General features: G+C 33.5%; 1 protein-coding gene across 5 annotated transcripts in view; it reads right to left on the bottom strand.

Moving 5' to 3' along the window:
* Positions 1–14520, bottom strand: part of STAG2 (stromal antigen 2) — a 116400-nt gene that overhangs the window by 57170 nt on the left and 44710 nt on the right. For all 5 annotated transcript variants that reach the window (XM_029240288.1, XM_029240292.1, XM_029240290.1 and 2 more), the window contains exons 4-6: positions 11280–11444; positions 5749–5845; positions 1392–1468 (exon numbers count right to left, since the gene is read on the bottom strand). In XM_029240288.1, coding sequence (XP_029096121.1) covers positions 1392–1468; positions 5749–5845; positions 11280–11444 — 339 coding nt within the window. The remainder of the gene's footprint in view (positions 1–1391; positions 1469–5748; positions 5846–11279; positions 11445–14520) is intronic.

Below are 14520 nucleotides of genomic sequence, written 5' to 3'. Positions count from 1 at the left end.
GAAAGACAGGTACTCAAGTACTCCTATATATAAGATGGGGCATTCACCAATGAAGATACACTGAGGTCCTCCATAAATCATTAAAAACAAGCAAGTCATAAAGATAAAAACAGAGATCAATACTACACAGAACCTCTAAAAGTAAGAGTTTCTGACAAGAATGTCCTAGAAACTTAAGGTCATTTTATCAGTATGATTTAGTAAAATTTTTAACAATTAAATTTTGTCGTTAGAGCCATACATTTTTTAAAATTTTAAGTCATGCCATAAACAAGTTGAACTATGTCTCATCTGAGAATAAGGTCCTAATACTCCACAAAAAGGTTTTCTTCCACATTTTCTGATTGGCTCATTTAGTGCTATATTGAAAAGTGTCATCTTAATTGCTGTTAGCAACTTGGTTTGCTGATATTTTCAAATCTTATTTCAGGATTCTTGTTTCAAATAGCTGTTTAGAAGAAAGAAAGTTCTCACTAAAACATTTAATATCAGAAAGTTAAAATAATACCATTCCTCATAATTATATCTCAATTAGAGACTGATTAATAGCACTTAGTGATCATCAAAGCCATTTTAACAACTCTTGTCTATCTTTTAGAATGATAGTTGAAAGCTCCTTCATCTGAGTAAGCAAAAAAAAAACAAAAAACATCAAATAAAACTCAAATGAGACAAGGCTTTCTACTTGAAAATTCATGGTGAAAAGCTTTAAAGAGTAAAACTACTGGTGCTGGAATACAGCTGTGAACAAAACAAACAAAAATCCCTGTCCTGAAGGAGTTTATATTATAGTAAATCTAAATATGTCTTTATTGGCAACAATACTTCAAAGACATCACCGTGATAAAGGATCAACTAAAGTCTAAGCTACTACTTATTATGGATTTGTATTGTTCTTACTACTCATATTTGAAACATAAATAAGACTTAAAACAATTTTATACATATATATGTATATATGTATTTTCCTTTGCCTAAGCTTGCACCTGGTTCCCCAAGTATTTATCAAATCTTCCTTCTACAACATTCTAAGGTATGTTTGTAGGCACTTAATTTTATTCTTACTTGAAATTTTAATTTTTTGACAAATAAAAACAGCTACCATTTATTAAGTTCTTACTATATGCCAGGCATTGTAAAATGCTAAGGAATTTTTCAAACATTACTGCATTCAATTTTCGTAACAGCCTTATAAGTATTTTTAGCTCCATTTTACAGATGATGAAACTGATGCTAAGACAACTTGCCCAAGGTCACATGGCCATCATTTGATTGGATTTCTACTGCCAAAGCTCTTACCCACAACACTAATATTCAGAATTTAATACTCTGAAGAGTAAATCAAGATCAAGATGCATAAAATTATCATAACATTTAGGGTAATAACTTACCTCATCAAACTCTTCAGTCATTTTTCGAATTATTTCAGAGTTCTGCATATGTCTAAACATTTCTGCTGTGACAACACCTGAAATTTGCAAGTGTAAGAAGTTAATGGTAAATTTAAAAAATAACTTCTAAGTCCATCTCTAACACTAAAATGTCTACAATCGCACAATAAGGTGTACTTCAATAGCACTTGATCTTTACCATGTTACTCAACCCTATAAAGCACAAATGCCATTATCAACATATACAAGAAAACAGCCCCACACTTCTGACAGGTATCTTTTTTTCCTAGAACAATCAGCCTTAGCCATTTCTACTTGACTTAACTTTACTCATGCATAGAATGACTAAGACCCTTTAATATAAAGCATATGTCATCAAGCATGAGGCAGCATCCAGGGTAACATTTAAAACCTTGAGGATGAACCTGAAGAAAATAAGGGAAAGAGTAATAGGAAGACTTCACTTTAGCCAGGTTTCTTTATTAAGTACAACAATATGTAAGGCAACTACATCCCATCATCCCCTCAAAGGGCTTCAAATAAACATAAGTAGTAAGCTGTAGTTCCTGCTCATCCAGAAGCCTGTAATCTAGTTGTAAGTTTAAACAAAGAATAACGGGGGGGGGGGGCAGGGAGCAGAGAGAAAGGGAAAAATAAAGTATTAAAGTTAGTACATAATAAATGCCCAAATGAGTTGAAAAGCCAAGAAAGGCTATAGCTCAGACAAAAAAAAAAAAAAAAGATCTGGATAAGCAGGTGTTTCTTATAAGGACATTTAGAGTTTTAAAGGAGTATGGAAGAGGCAAGGAGAAAGGATGCACATTACAAGTAGTATAACTGTACCACTTTGCTGTACACCTGAAATTAACACTGTAAATCAACTGTATTTCAAAAAAAAAAGGTAGTAAAAGTTAGCCAGGTATAGGTCAAATATCAAAAAAGGGGTTTCTAGGAAAAAGTTATGAGTAGGAGACAATGCAAGAAGAAGTCATACATGAATTTCCACTGATGGGGTGTCAGATATTTTTTAAAAAAAGAAAAAATGTAAAAAGTGAATTTCCTAAACCACATTTCTAATGCTAGATTATTTATTCTTTGCCAGTCTAATCACTATGAATACCATAAATATAGTAACATCTAAAAGAATGTCTTGGGGCTTCCCTGGCAGTCCAGTGGTTAAGACTCCACACGCTCAATGCAGAGGGCACAGGTTCGATCCCTGGTTGGGGAACTAAGATCCTACATGCAGCACGGTACAGCCAAACAAAAAAATTTTTTTAATTTAAAAATAAAAGAATGTCTTGGTACAGGAATATGAGATTTATTATAAAAGTTAGATATATTTCAATTGACCAAGCTCTATTTTATATATGCACACACATGTGTGTGTGCATATAAATTTAAAAACAACAATAGAACATCATACTCTCTTTCCAACCCCAAATCTGAAAAGAACAACTGCTATGTGAGCTCCCTTCTCTATGGGCATGCAATCTGAAGACCTTCCAGTAGCGTAACAAAACCAGCAGGAGTAGAATAGGAACTAACATCCATTGAGCCGCGTATGCACCAGCCTCTTCAGCCCTGGCAACAAGCCTATATAGGAGGTACTATAATCCTGGCTTTACAGATGAGGAAACCGATGCTAAGGCAAAAAGAAGTTAAATAATTTGTATGAGATTATTAGTCTACATCTTGCTGCCCAGCCCCAGATGAGATCAATTTCTACTGGTACTGTGAAAGAGCCCTTACTTACCACATTAAAAAATCAAATGATTGTTTAAAAATATTAACAAATTTGAAAGAAAGCATGATTTCCCTGACTAAAGAAGCACATTCTCAAAAACCTTTTGAGAGGTTTTTAATTTATATCTAGAGCCATGGATCTCCAGAACCTTTTCATACTTTATACCCAGGTACTGTAAATGTGGCAGTGCTAGAGAAGGACAAGTAACTCAATCCCTGAAATAATTTCTACGAAATAAGCATTTATATATAAATAAATCTCAAAGTAAACATATTGCATACATTTTGACAAACTTCTAAAGCTCCTCCTCTCATCTCATAGACCATATAACAGCCATAAACCCAAATATAAGCAGAAAACAAAATAGCTGTCACAAACTCCATGCATATAATAACTCCTGAGGCAGGTGTAAAGGAGCCATCAGGACATCAGGCCAGCTCCCACTGCCTTAAAAGTGTGGGGGACATGAAGCAAGACTGCTTTAAAAACTGGTAAACTGAAAAGTGACAGCTGACCAGGAAAGAAAGAAGGAAACAACTGGCCACAGAATCACCAACCACAGAGCAGTCTGGAGCCATTCAGTGTAGGGCCAAACATCTCTCCACATACCTCAATACTTCAGAAGGCATAACTACAGTAAAATAACTGATGCTCATAATAACAGTCCTAAATCCACAGGAAAAGGTACACTGTATATACTTAAGCATGTTTCTAATTCATTTATAAAAGAATTCTACCAAAATATTTTTGAGTATGTTTTGTAAGTACTTAATGACCTTAACTTTGATTACATGGTAAATTCCTCTTTATGGAGCTTCCTTGCTTCTAAAATAAATATTATAGCAGTGTTTAAATCTACCTAAGTTTTCAACACCTTCAATTTTTAAAAATTTTCACAACCTTGTTTGTGACAAGGTATGTCCAAATGTTTAATGGGCAAGCTCCTGATTTATAAATACAGTGATGCCAGAAAAGGAATGTATCTGATAAAGGGAAGTGCTCTGACTACGGCTTTGTTTTAAAACTGCAATTCAGAAGCCTAGTTAGGAAACTAAAACTGATCAAACTATGGTATAATAGGTAAGACTGAATATAAAAATTAGAATTTCAACTCATTAAATTATTTCTGGCACCTGTTCACTTGTTCTGCAATCAACCTTCCATTTTCAAAGAATCTAAAGAGAAAGGACATTGCCCTTGATTACATAACACCACAAACAGGTACTTGTACCCTTCTACTCCAGAAAGATGGAATGGACATAGACAAAAAAAAAATAATATCAACATATCTCATTTTCTAAGGAGTTAATCTGGTTCATCATACTGTCATTACTACAACACTTCCTCTGAGCAGATTCAGTAGAATTTTCTAATACTGATTTACAGCTACCTTTAGCTAAGAAGTAAACTAGGCAACTCTCTGCACTCTAAAGACATTAAAATTTCTAAAAAATGGCCATATTAATGGCATTATGAAGACCATAGACTCAATAAGTTAATAAATTTGTCTATCAGGCCTCACATATATAACATTTAATATGTAGACTGCACTGAAAGTTGTGATCGACCTCATAAAATGCATCAGTTCTTAAAATGTTACTTGTTTTCCAATTCCAATGACAGGATTTTTAAAGAAGTTTTGTAGAATTAAAGGAGTAGACATAAGTAAATTGTTTTCTGGGATCTCTTTTCAGATTTGTTTATTAAATCAGTCATTCTTTAGCACCTTAATTCTTTAGATCTACTTTTAGGCAATCTTCCCTCCTCCTAACTTCTAATGCCCATGTTTTTGGTGCCATTTTCATTAAAAAAATGTAATACCCTTGGAAAACTCTGTAACATTTATTAGCCTGTGCATCTTCTAGAATTTCAAGGATGGGCCAAGTATTAGGGAGACACAGAATAAATCAGAACCTGCCCATGATCTTGACTAACTCATTTACTGATCCAGATCAGGATGTATGACTCCCCAACTTACACAATTTTGTCTCCCTGGCCAAATGTGTGTGCTACATGTTTTTGTCTCAGGGAAGACATTTTATATTTTCCCTACTCTTACTTCAAAATCTTTTAAAATAAAGTATAAACACTTTAAAAAAGACCCCGCTCCCCACTCCAGTTTCTCTACCTTTTAGGGAAAAAAACCTGTAAATGTCACCAATTCCTTAGTTTACTTACTTACTTAGTTTTACTTACTTACCTACTTACTTACTTACTTACTGTTATTCAGGGCACTTTTTAACTCCCTACACTCTACAATTCCCTGCCACTTGAACCTGTATCTCTTCATTATCTTCCTCCTCCATTCTTAATCCATTTCTTTGCTCCTAAAACCAGATGCTGAAAGTGGGAAATATATCTAATAAAGTAACATAACAATTATAAAATTGCCAAGTTTTTAGTTAACTTTCACATATGAATATAACAGTCTCAACAGACTTTCTCTCTTTGTTCTTTGCTCTTTTTTCCTTACATACATTTTGTATGGTTATAATGCAAATAACTCAGTATCGTGGCATTAGTTTCCACATGAAGTGCTAATAATCTTTAGGTGAAACAAAAAAGAAGAGAACATTTGATAACATTCTGCTTCCAAAATAAATATCTTACCTTTACAGCCTGAACACTGAATAAAAAAGTTGATGAGGTCAAGAAGTGCTATATCTCGGTCATGCTTGTATGACTCTATCCAATCATCTACCACCGACTACAGCAGAGGGGGAAAAGAACCATTAGCTTTTTCTAACGTTCTAAGAGTTAATTAAGTCAGATTAAAGTAGTTAAGATTCAACATTAAGTGGTATCACATTATTTCAATAAATACATACACTTGTATACTAAAATTTAAAGTTAAATTTAAACAATAAAATGGAATCAAATTCAGTAAATTAATCACCTGATTGTACATAAATGATCCATCTTCCTCATTTTTGCATTAAAAGGAATCTAAAAACTAAATATGGGACCCAATTCTATAAACTGAAATTTCTTAGTGATATTATAGATATCTATATAGATATTATATATATCTTAGAAAATACTGATATTTGACTAAAATATTGTAGTGAGCACTAATAGTCCCATATTAATAAGAAATAAGCATCAAAAGAAAGTAGGATAGTTCATGGATCTGGAGACTTAATATTGTTAGATGACAGTACCCTCCAAACTGAGCTACAGACTCAATGCAACCCCTATCAAAATCCCAGCTGGTTTCTTAGCAGAAATCGAAAAGTTGATCCTAAAATTCTTAGGGTAATGCAAGGTATCCAGAATAGTCAACAGTCTTGAAAAAAGAACAAAGTTGAAGGACTCACACTTCATGATTTTAAAACCTACTACAAAGCTACAGTAATCAAGACAGTAGAGTACTGGCATAAGGACAGATACGTAGATTAATGGAATAAAACTGAGAGTCCAGTAATAAACCCTTAGATTGATGGTCATTTGATTTTTGACAACGATGCCAACCCAATTCAATAGTGAAAGACTAGTCTTTTCAACAAATGGTGCTGGGACAACTGGATATCTGTATGCAAAAGAATGAAGCTGGACCCTCTCTCACATCATACACAATCAAATACCTAAATGTAAGAATTAAACCTATGAAACACAGAAGTAAATCTTCATAACCATTGAGTTAGGCAAACCCTTCTTATATATTAGACCAAAAGCACAAGAGACAAAAGAAAAAATAAATTTGACTTATTCAAAATTAAAACTTTATTCTTGAAAGGACTCCATCAAGGAAGTGAAAAGACAACCCACAGAATGGGAGAAAATATTTGCAAATCATATATCTGATACGGAACTTGTGCCCAGAAAATATAAAGAACTACAATTCAAAAATTTTAAAAAGCCAAATAACCCAATTCAAAATATAGGCAAAGGATCGGGATAGACAGTTCTATACAGAAGATATACAAATGGCCCTTAGCACATGCAAAGATGCTCAGTGTAACTGGCCACAAAGGAAATGGAAATCAAAACCACAATAAGATACCACTTCACTCCCACTAAGATGGCTATAATAAAAAGTACAGACAATAATAAATGCTGGCAAGAATTTGGAGAAATGGAATGCTAAAACACTGCTCGTAAAAAAGTAAAATGGTGCTGCCACTTTGTAAAAACAGTTTGGCAGCTCCTCAAAAGGCTAAAGGATTAAATGACCCTGGAACTCAACTCCTAGGTATTTATTACCCAAGAGAAATGAAAACGTATGTCCAAACAAAAATTTGTACAATAATACTCATAACAGCATTATTCACAACAGCCAAAAAGAGGAAACAAACCACAGATACATCAAGGGATGAGTGGATAAATAAAGCACGACATATCCATACAATGGAATGTTATTTGGCAATAAAAAAGAATGAAGTTATAATACATGCCACACCATGGATGAACCTTAAAAACACGCTAAGTCAAAGAAGCCACTCAAAAATGACCATATATTTATATGACCTCGTTTATATGAAATGTCCAGAATAAGCAAATTTATACAAAGTAGATTCATGGTTGCCTAGACCTGGGGGCAGGTGAGGATTAAGTGACTGCTAATGGGCACGAGGTTTCTTTCTGGGGTATTGAAAAAATTCTAAAATTAGATTGTGGTGATGGCTGCACAACTCTGTGAATGTAGCAATACTAAAATTCATTGAATTTACACTTCAAAAGGGTGAATTTTATGGTTTGTGAAGTATATTTCAATATAGCAATTTTTTAAAAAACAGAACTAAAAAATAAAAGCAGCACTTTATTCCTTCATGGACAAAAGAGGAAACCACAAAACAGATTAAAAAATTTTTAAATAAACAAAATTTTAAAAATTAAGATGATAAATTACAGCTAATATAAAAAATGAAAAGTCAGGAGGGAAAATGTTTTAAGTTATATACCAATAAATACGGAATTTGGGTATGAACTGAATGAATAAAATATGTATAATTTGATGTACAAGAAAGATAATATGATCACATGAAAAAGAAAAGAAAAAGAAAATATTATTTAAGAATAACCTTGCTCATAGATATTTACTGGACATATTCTAAAATGTTGCTTAATTTCTAGATTTCAGTCCTTTTCTATATTTTATAGCAGCTTGTGTATGTTAACCAACTCAATTTATGAAAGAAATGTTCCTAAGATGATCCCCAAATATGATATGGGCAGTATCAAGAGACTATATTATGCGATATGGGAGTTTTAAAACATGGCCCCAAGTTGTTTGACATTGCTCCCCAAAAAGAAGTGAGGTCTATGTCCCCTTCTCCAGAACAGAGTGCAGCAGAAATGATGCTTCCAAGATTAGGTCATAGAAGGCTATTCAACTTCTGCATTGGGTTCTTGCAGCACTACAGAACTAGATACTTCCTCTCAGGATAGTCTCTCCAAACTCAGAAGCCATACTGTAAGAAGCCAAAGCCACGTGGAAGGACCATTTGTAGGTACTCCAGGTAACAGTTCCAGCTAAGCCCAGCCTTCAAATCACTACTGACTAGGTACCAAACATGAATAAAGAAGTCTCCAGATTATTATAGTCCATAACTGTTTTTGTCACCTCCAGGCATTCAAGCTATCTCAGCTAAGACCCCAGCCATCATGGATGAAAGCACAGAAGAGACATCCCTATTTACCTCTGTCTGAATTCTAGATCCACAGAATCACTAAGCATAATAAAATGGTTGTTCTTTTACATCACTGAGTTTGGGGTGGTTTGTTATGCAGCAATAGATAACTAGAACAAGGGCTATTCTCATCAATAAAGATACAAAAATATTTAATGAAATCTTACAAAAAAATCACATCACATCAAAAAGTTATTCTTGAAGATCAAGAAGAGTTTATACTAGAGTTTACATAAGGCTGCTGTAATAAATACAAATAAAATACAAATAGTAAAACTAATACAAGCTATCACAATGAAATATATTTAAAATTTTTAATCATCAAATAATATACTAAAAACTCATTCAATAAAATTCAACATCTATTATCTAATAGAACTAGGGGCACATGCATGATTTCTTCTTTCTTAAAATTTAAGAACTATTTTAAAACCAACAGTGAGTCTTGTACTTATTCACTCTCACTCATAATCACCGAAATAGGGATATCCTGGGGATACAAAAAAATGAGTAATACACAGTCCCCAATCAAGGAATTAACAATCTAGAAGCAAATACAGACACGTGCATAACTATAATACAATATACTAAGTGCTATACTGGAAAGAGAAGAATAAGAAATACATTCAAGGGGAGAAGGAGATAGAGTCCAAAAATGTTTCCCCAAAAAAGAGTGACATTTGAATTAGTCAATCCTGTGATATGGAAGGGAGAAAAATAAGACTATTCCAGGCAGTAAGAAAAACAAAAAGAAAGGTCTAGGGGTAGAGAACATATGGCGGCTAGAGAACAGCAAGTATGCCATAAGGAAATCTGGGCTGGAACTTTTAGATAAGGAAGAACTCTTAGAAGTTTGTAAACAGGAGACTTCCTTGATCAAATTTGGTGTTAGAAAGATAACACAAGTGGGAGTACACAAAACAAACTGGAGGTGGAGAGATGATTCAGGGAAATCAATGGAGAGATACTGTGGATATACTGCTTTTAAGCGGGAAATCACACTTAGAAAAACAAATGGCATAGAGGTACAATCTTAACATATGACAAACCATAAGCAACACAAAAATAAGAAAAATGTTCACTCTTTAAACACTGAGATACCATTAACAAAAAGAAATATAAAGCTAAGCCCTCACATTTTCTATTAAAAAATTCTGATGAGCCAAAAAGTTAAAAAAAATAAACCCTACAGACTAGACAAAAATAGAATAGCCTAATTAGCTGCGGATATAAGTTGAGATTTCTGATGTTAACAAAAATGATAAGATATTAGAAAAAAAATAATGCATTTAACCACTTAGAAATATTACAGAGAAAAGTATAATATAAATATAAAAAGGAAAGTAATGAAATGGTATACAATTTAACAGAGATAATTTATCCCTTCAATAAAATTAACCCAAAATGGGAACCAGAGAGGAGAATAATTTTTTAAATTAGGAAATGACTAAATAAACCATAGCACAGTAATATAATAAGACATTATTTCTTTCAAATGTGTACACAAAATAATCATTTAAAACATTAAACAAGAAATAAAATCCACATCCTAATCACAACCCTATGAAAGCTAACCATATATGGATAAGTGACAGTGAATTCAAATTTAAGAAAATACGTTGCACTATACAATTGGTGATAGTTCAAAAGCTAACAATTCTTTTTCATTTTACGTGTAAAAAATGTGCCTTATTAGTTCCAATTGATATTTTTAAATTTATTTACAAAACCATACATATTTAGATAAATGCATATTTATAATCAAGATTTACATTTCAGTTATTCATTAATAACAAAATTTAATGACTAGCCTTCCCTAAACCATCCATGTGCACCTTTTGTAGATGAAAGTTAATTCCATGAAGGAAAAAAACTATTCCCTATAGCTTTTATAAATTAAATAATAATTTCATTAAGCATGTATACTGAGTATAGTGTTGATTCAATTTTTAAAAACCATATGGGTTTAGCCTCCAGTGTAAAGCTGAAATGCTTCTACTGTCATAAAATTATGAAGAAACAAATTTAGGATGATTTAACATGAATATGACTCCAACTCTGTACTCCTCTGGTAAGAAACAGCACAAGTAATAAAATTTGTAATAGACAACAGTGATCAAAAGAATTCACTAAAGTGGACAGTGATTACATTAGGTCACTCAGCCAAGAATTCTGTATGTGCAAAGAACTTCACGTTCTAACAGCCACTATATAAACTCAAAGGAAATTGAAATGTCACAGTCAGGGTTTACATCAGCATATTTTTTGACATATTTTTTATTATATGCCATTAAAAGAAAATAATGCAGCAGAAAATGACTCAAGACACAGCTTAAAGGTCTTATGTCTGAATAGACAGATCCCTTGTTTTCTGACTAGTTTGTTGCTTTTTTCTAATACGCAGTATTAAAAATTTTTTAAACACAATTAGAAAAATCAGGGATATATTTTATATAACCCACTTAAGTTCAAAATGTACAAATGAACCAGGAAGAACACAATAAACATTACCTGCATAGCACTCTTGCCCATTTTAACAACTTCAAACAACATCATGTTTTCCACTCCATTCTGCTGGTGATGACCATTCATTCGGTTTGGACCAGAAGGAGGTTTTCCTCCTCCATTTCCACCTTTGCCCTTTTCTCCTGGGCCTTTTTTGCCTTTTTTACAAGTCTGCATAAAAATACAAGTTGCTTAAGTTATATCCTTATCCTTGAGAGTTCAAAATAAAGCTACAGCAGGAGCAGCTGATAGCGTGCATAATTATAAAACACTTAAACCTGACCTAAAGGGGAGTGCCATACACATGCGTCATAATAAAATGATATGGTTGTGACAGGCTCTTTGTGGTATCAATTTTTTTAACTTATACTACCATATACCTCATGTGACACTGCAGTTAGGAGCACAGTCTCTGTAGACTGACAGATTGCCTAAGTCCCAAATTTCTATTCCTATTAGCTGAGTGATCTTGGGCAAGTTACTTAACCACACTGTGCTTCAGAGAGATTTTCTAACTTGCAAAGTGAGGATAAAAGTAAAAAAAAAAAAAAAAGTGCCTACTTCATAAGATTGTGCTTTAGGGTGCAGACTGTAGTGGGCAGCAAGAATAACAAAACTCTATGAAATAAGTAATTTGTAATGAGTTCAACATTTTAACTTGATGTCTATTGTTAGTCTTATAAATCACTGCAGTGCATTGACAAAGGAATTCTAAACAGTATGAATAGGTATATCAACCTCTTTCTTGTTCTGGGCCTTCCCTCCAACACTTATTTATCATGAAAGTTCAATTAACGAACACTATGGAAATGAAGCCCCTTTATAAGAAAGTTAACATTGGGTGGAGGGACTTCATAAATCAGTGAATAGGCTGCCTACATGACTCAGATATAAAACACCTCCAACAGCATTTATACCTTATTATTAAAAAAAAGTCATTCCCCAACTCAGAGTCCTCATTTCTAAAATGCCAGAGTTGTATCAATATCTTTACAGGTTAGAATAGATGATTTCGAGGGTCTCTTTTAGATCTACCCATTTCTATGATCTAGAGCAACAGTCAGCAAACTTTCTGTGAAGTACCAGATAGTAAATATTTTAAGGCTCTGCAGGCCACATACTGTCTCTGTCACATATTCTTTATTTTCACTATCCTTTAAAACTGTAAATACCATTCTTAACTCGTGGGTAGTACAAAAACAGGCCATAGTTTGCAGATCCCTGATCTATAGCCAGATCTACAAATTTACTTCCACTGACAGTCTGTATGTTTCTATACTTTGTTCCATAAAGGGTCTTTTCTCCTTCTTCAAGAATCTAAAACCACCCTACTCTTACAAACTACTTCAGGGCTTCCCTGGTGGCTCAGTGGCTAAGAATCCGCCTGCCAATGCAGGGGACACGGGTTCAATCCCTGGTCCAGGAAGATCCCATATGCTGCGGAGCAACTAAGCCCGTGCACCACAACTACTGAGCCTGCACTCTAGAGCCCGCAAGCCACAACTACTGAGCCCAAGAGCCACAACTACTGAAGGCCACGTGCCTAGAGCCCGTGCTCTGCAACAAGAGAAACCACTGCGATGCCCGTGCACCACAACAAAGAGTAGCCCATGCTCGCCGCAACTGGAGAAAGTCCATGCACAGCAATGAAGACCCAACACAGCCATAAATAAATAAATAAAATTTATTTTAAAAAAAAGACTATGAGGTAGTATACTATAGTGCATTAAGAGTATACCACCTTTCAACAGATGTGGGCTCAAATCCTTAATGACTAAGCTTCTCTAGACCTCAGTTTCCTATCTATAAAAATTAAGTTTTCTAATCTACAGGGCTGTTCAAATATTAAATTAGATAACATGTAAAATTATTAGCACACTGCATGGAACATACATAGTATAGGGTCAAAACATTATTATTGTTATAATAAATCATTGATCTGATGCCTAATACCTCACTCACAACAGTGGCTACTCTATTCAGATGCCACTATAAGTCTTATCCCAGCTTGCAAATTAAAGCCAAAAGCAGAGTTTCGGTTTTGAAAGATGACTGCAGAACAAGGAAAAGTGGTTTTCTAATGAATAAGCATATACTACCCACTAGAATTATGGCTGTCTTTGGATAGTCATGAGTTAACATTTGTATTCATTCACATTCTCTCCCCTCCGCCAAACTACCACTTTTTAAGGGACTAAGAATGCATACGAAATTATGAAACACATGGATTATGTGCACTCTAAAAAGATATTCCAAGGACTAGTTAAATAAATTATGTTCCATACATAAAATGGGATCCTATGACACCATTAAAAATTACAGACAGGAAAAATTCACTGATAGGAAAGCTGCTGACAACATGTCATTAAGTTTTAAAAGCAAATGAAACAGTTTGCACAGTATGATTCCATTTAAGTAAAATTCTATGTGCATTTTTATATATAGGTGTATATATACATGTGTACGTTCATCAAAAATGTTTACATATTTAAAATGGGAAATTTTTACTTTGCTCATTGTACATTTCTGCATTATTTAGACTTTTTAAAAGTAAATGTGGATTGACATATATACACATATGTATAAAATAGATAACTAATAAGAACCTGCTGTATACACAGGGAACTCCACTTCGCTGTACAGTAGAAACTAACACAACATTGTAAAACAACTATACCCCAATAAAAATAAATAAGAGAATCATGAAAAAAAAAAGAGAGAAAAAAAAGTAAATGTGTCATGAGAAAATATAAATCCAAAATTCATTTTGGCAAAGAAAATGCTGAACAAAAGCAAGTCATCTTTTGCACAATGTATTTACACATGCACGGAGTCAAATGTACTTTCCAAAATAGCAAAATGATTTAACCATTCACTAAGTTACCCACACCTCTCAGGCTACCCACTCATACTCTAAACTTGCATTCTATTGACTCAGAACTTTGTTAGTTTTTATCCTTGACATTACTTATAAAGAGTCACTGTCAACAGTAACCCATTAGACTTAAACGCTTGTAGGTTACATTTTTAGGGTACTTTAGAATAAGAAATTTACCGATTTGCTTTACATTGGACTACTCATGTACAAATAAAAATAAAGCCAACAGAATACCACATTTTGCTTAGCATACCATGCTTTATAAAATAAACTACTAGAAACAATGACGTATTAATTTCAACTTTATAGTAGTAGAAGTGTTCAAAGGCTTGCCATACCAGTCAGGGGAAAAAAGCATTTTTAAAAGAC

The sequence above is a fragment of the Monodon monoceros genome, unplaced genomic scaffold (genome assembly GCF_005190385.1).
Source record: "Monodon monoceros isolate NGI ecotype Baffin Bay Population unplaced genomic scaffold, NGI_Narwhal_1 Super_Scaffold_22, whole genome shotgun sequence".
NCBI classification, from domain to species: Eukaryota; Metazoa; Chordata; class Mammalia; order Artiodactyla; family Monodontidae; genus Monodon; species Monodon monoceros.
This window is presented reverse-complemented; position numbering and strand designations above follow the sequence as displayed.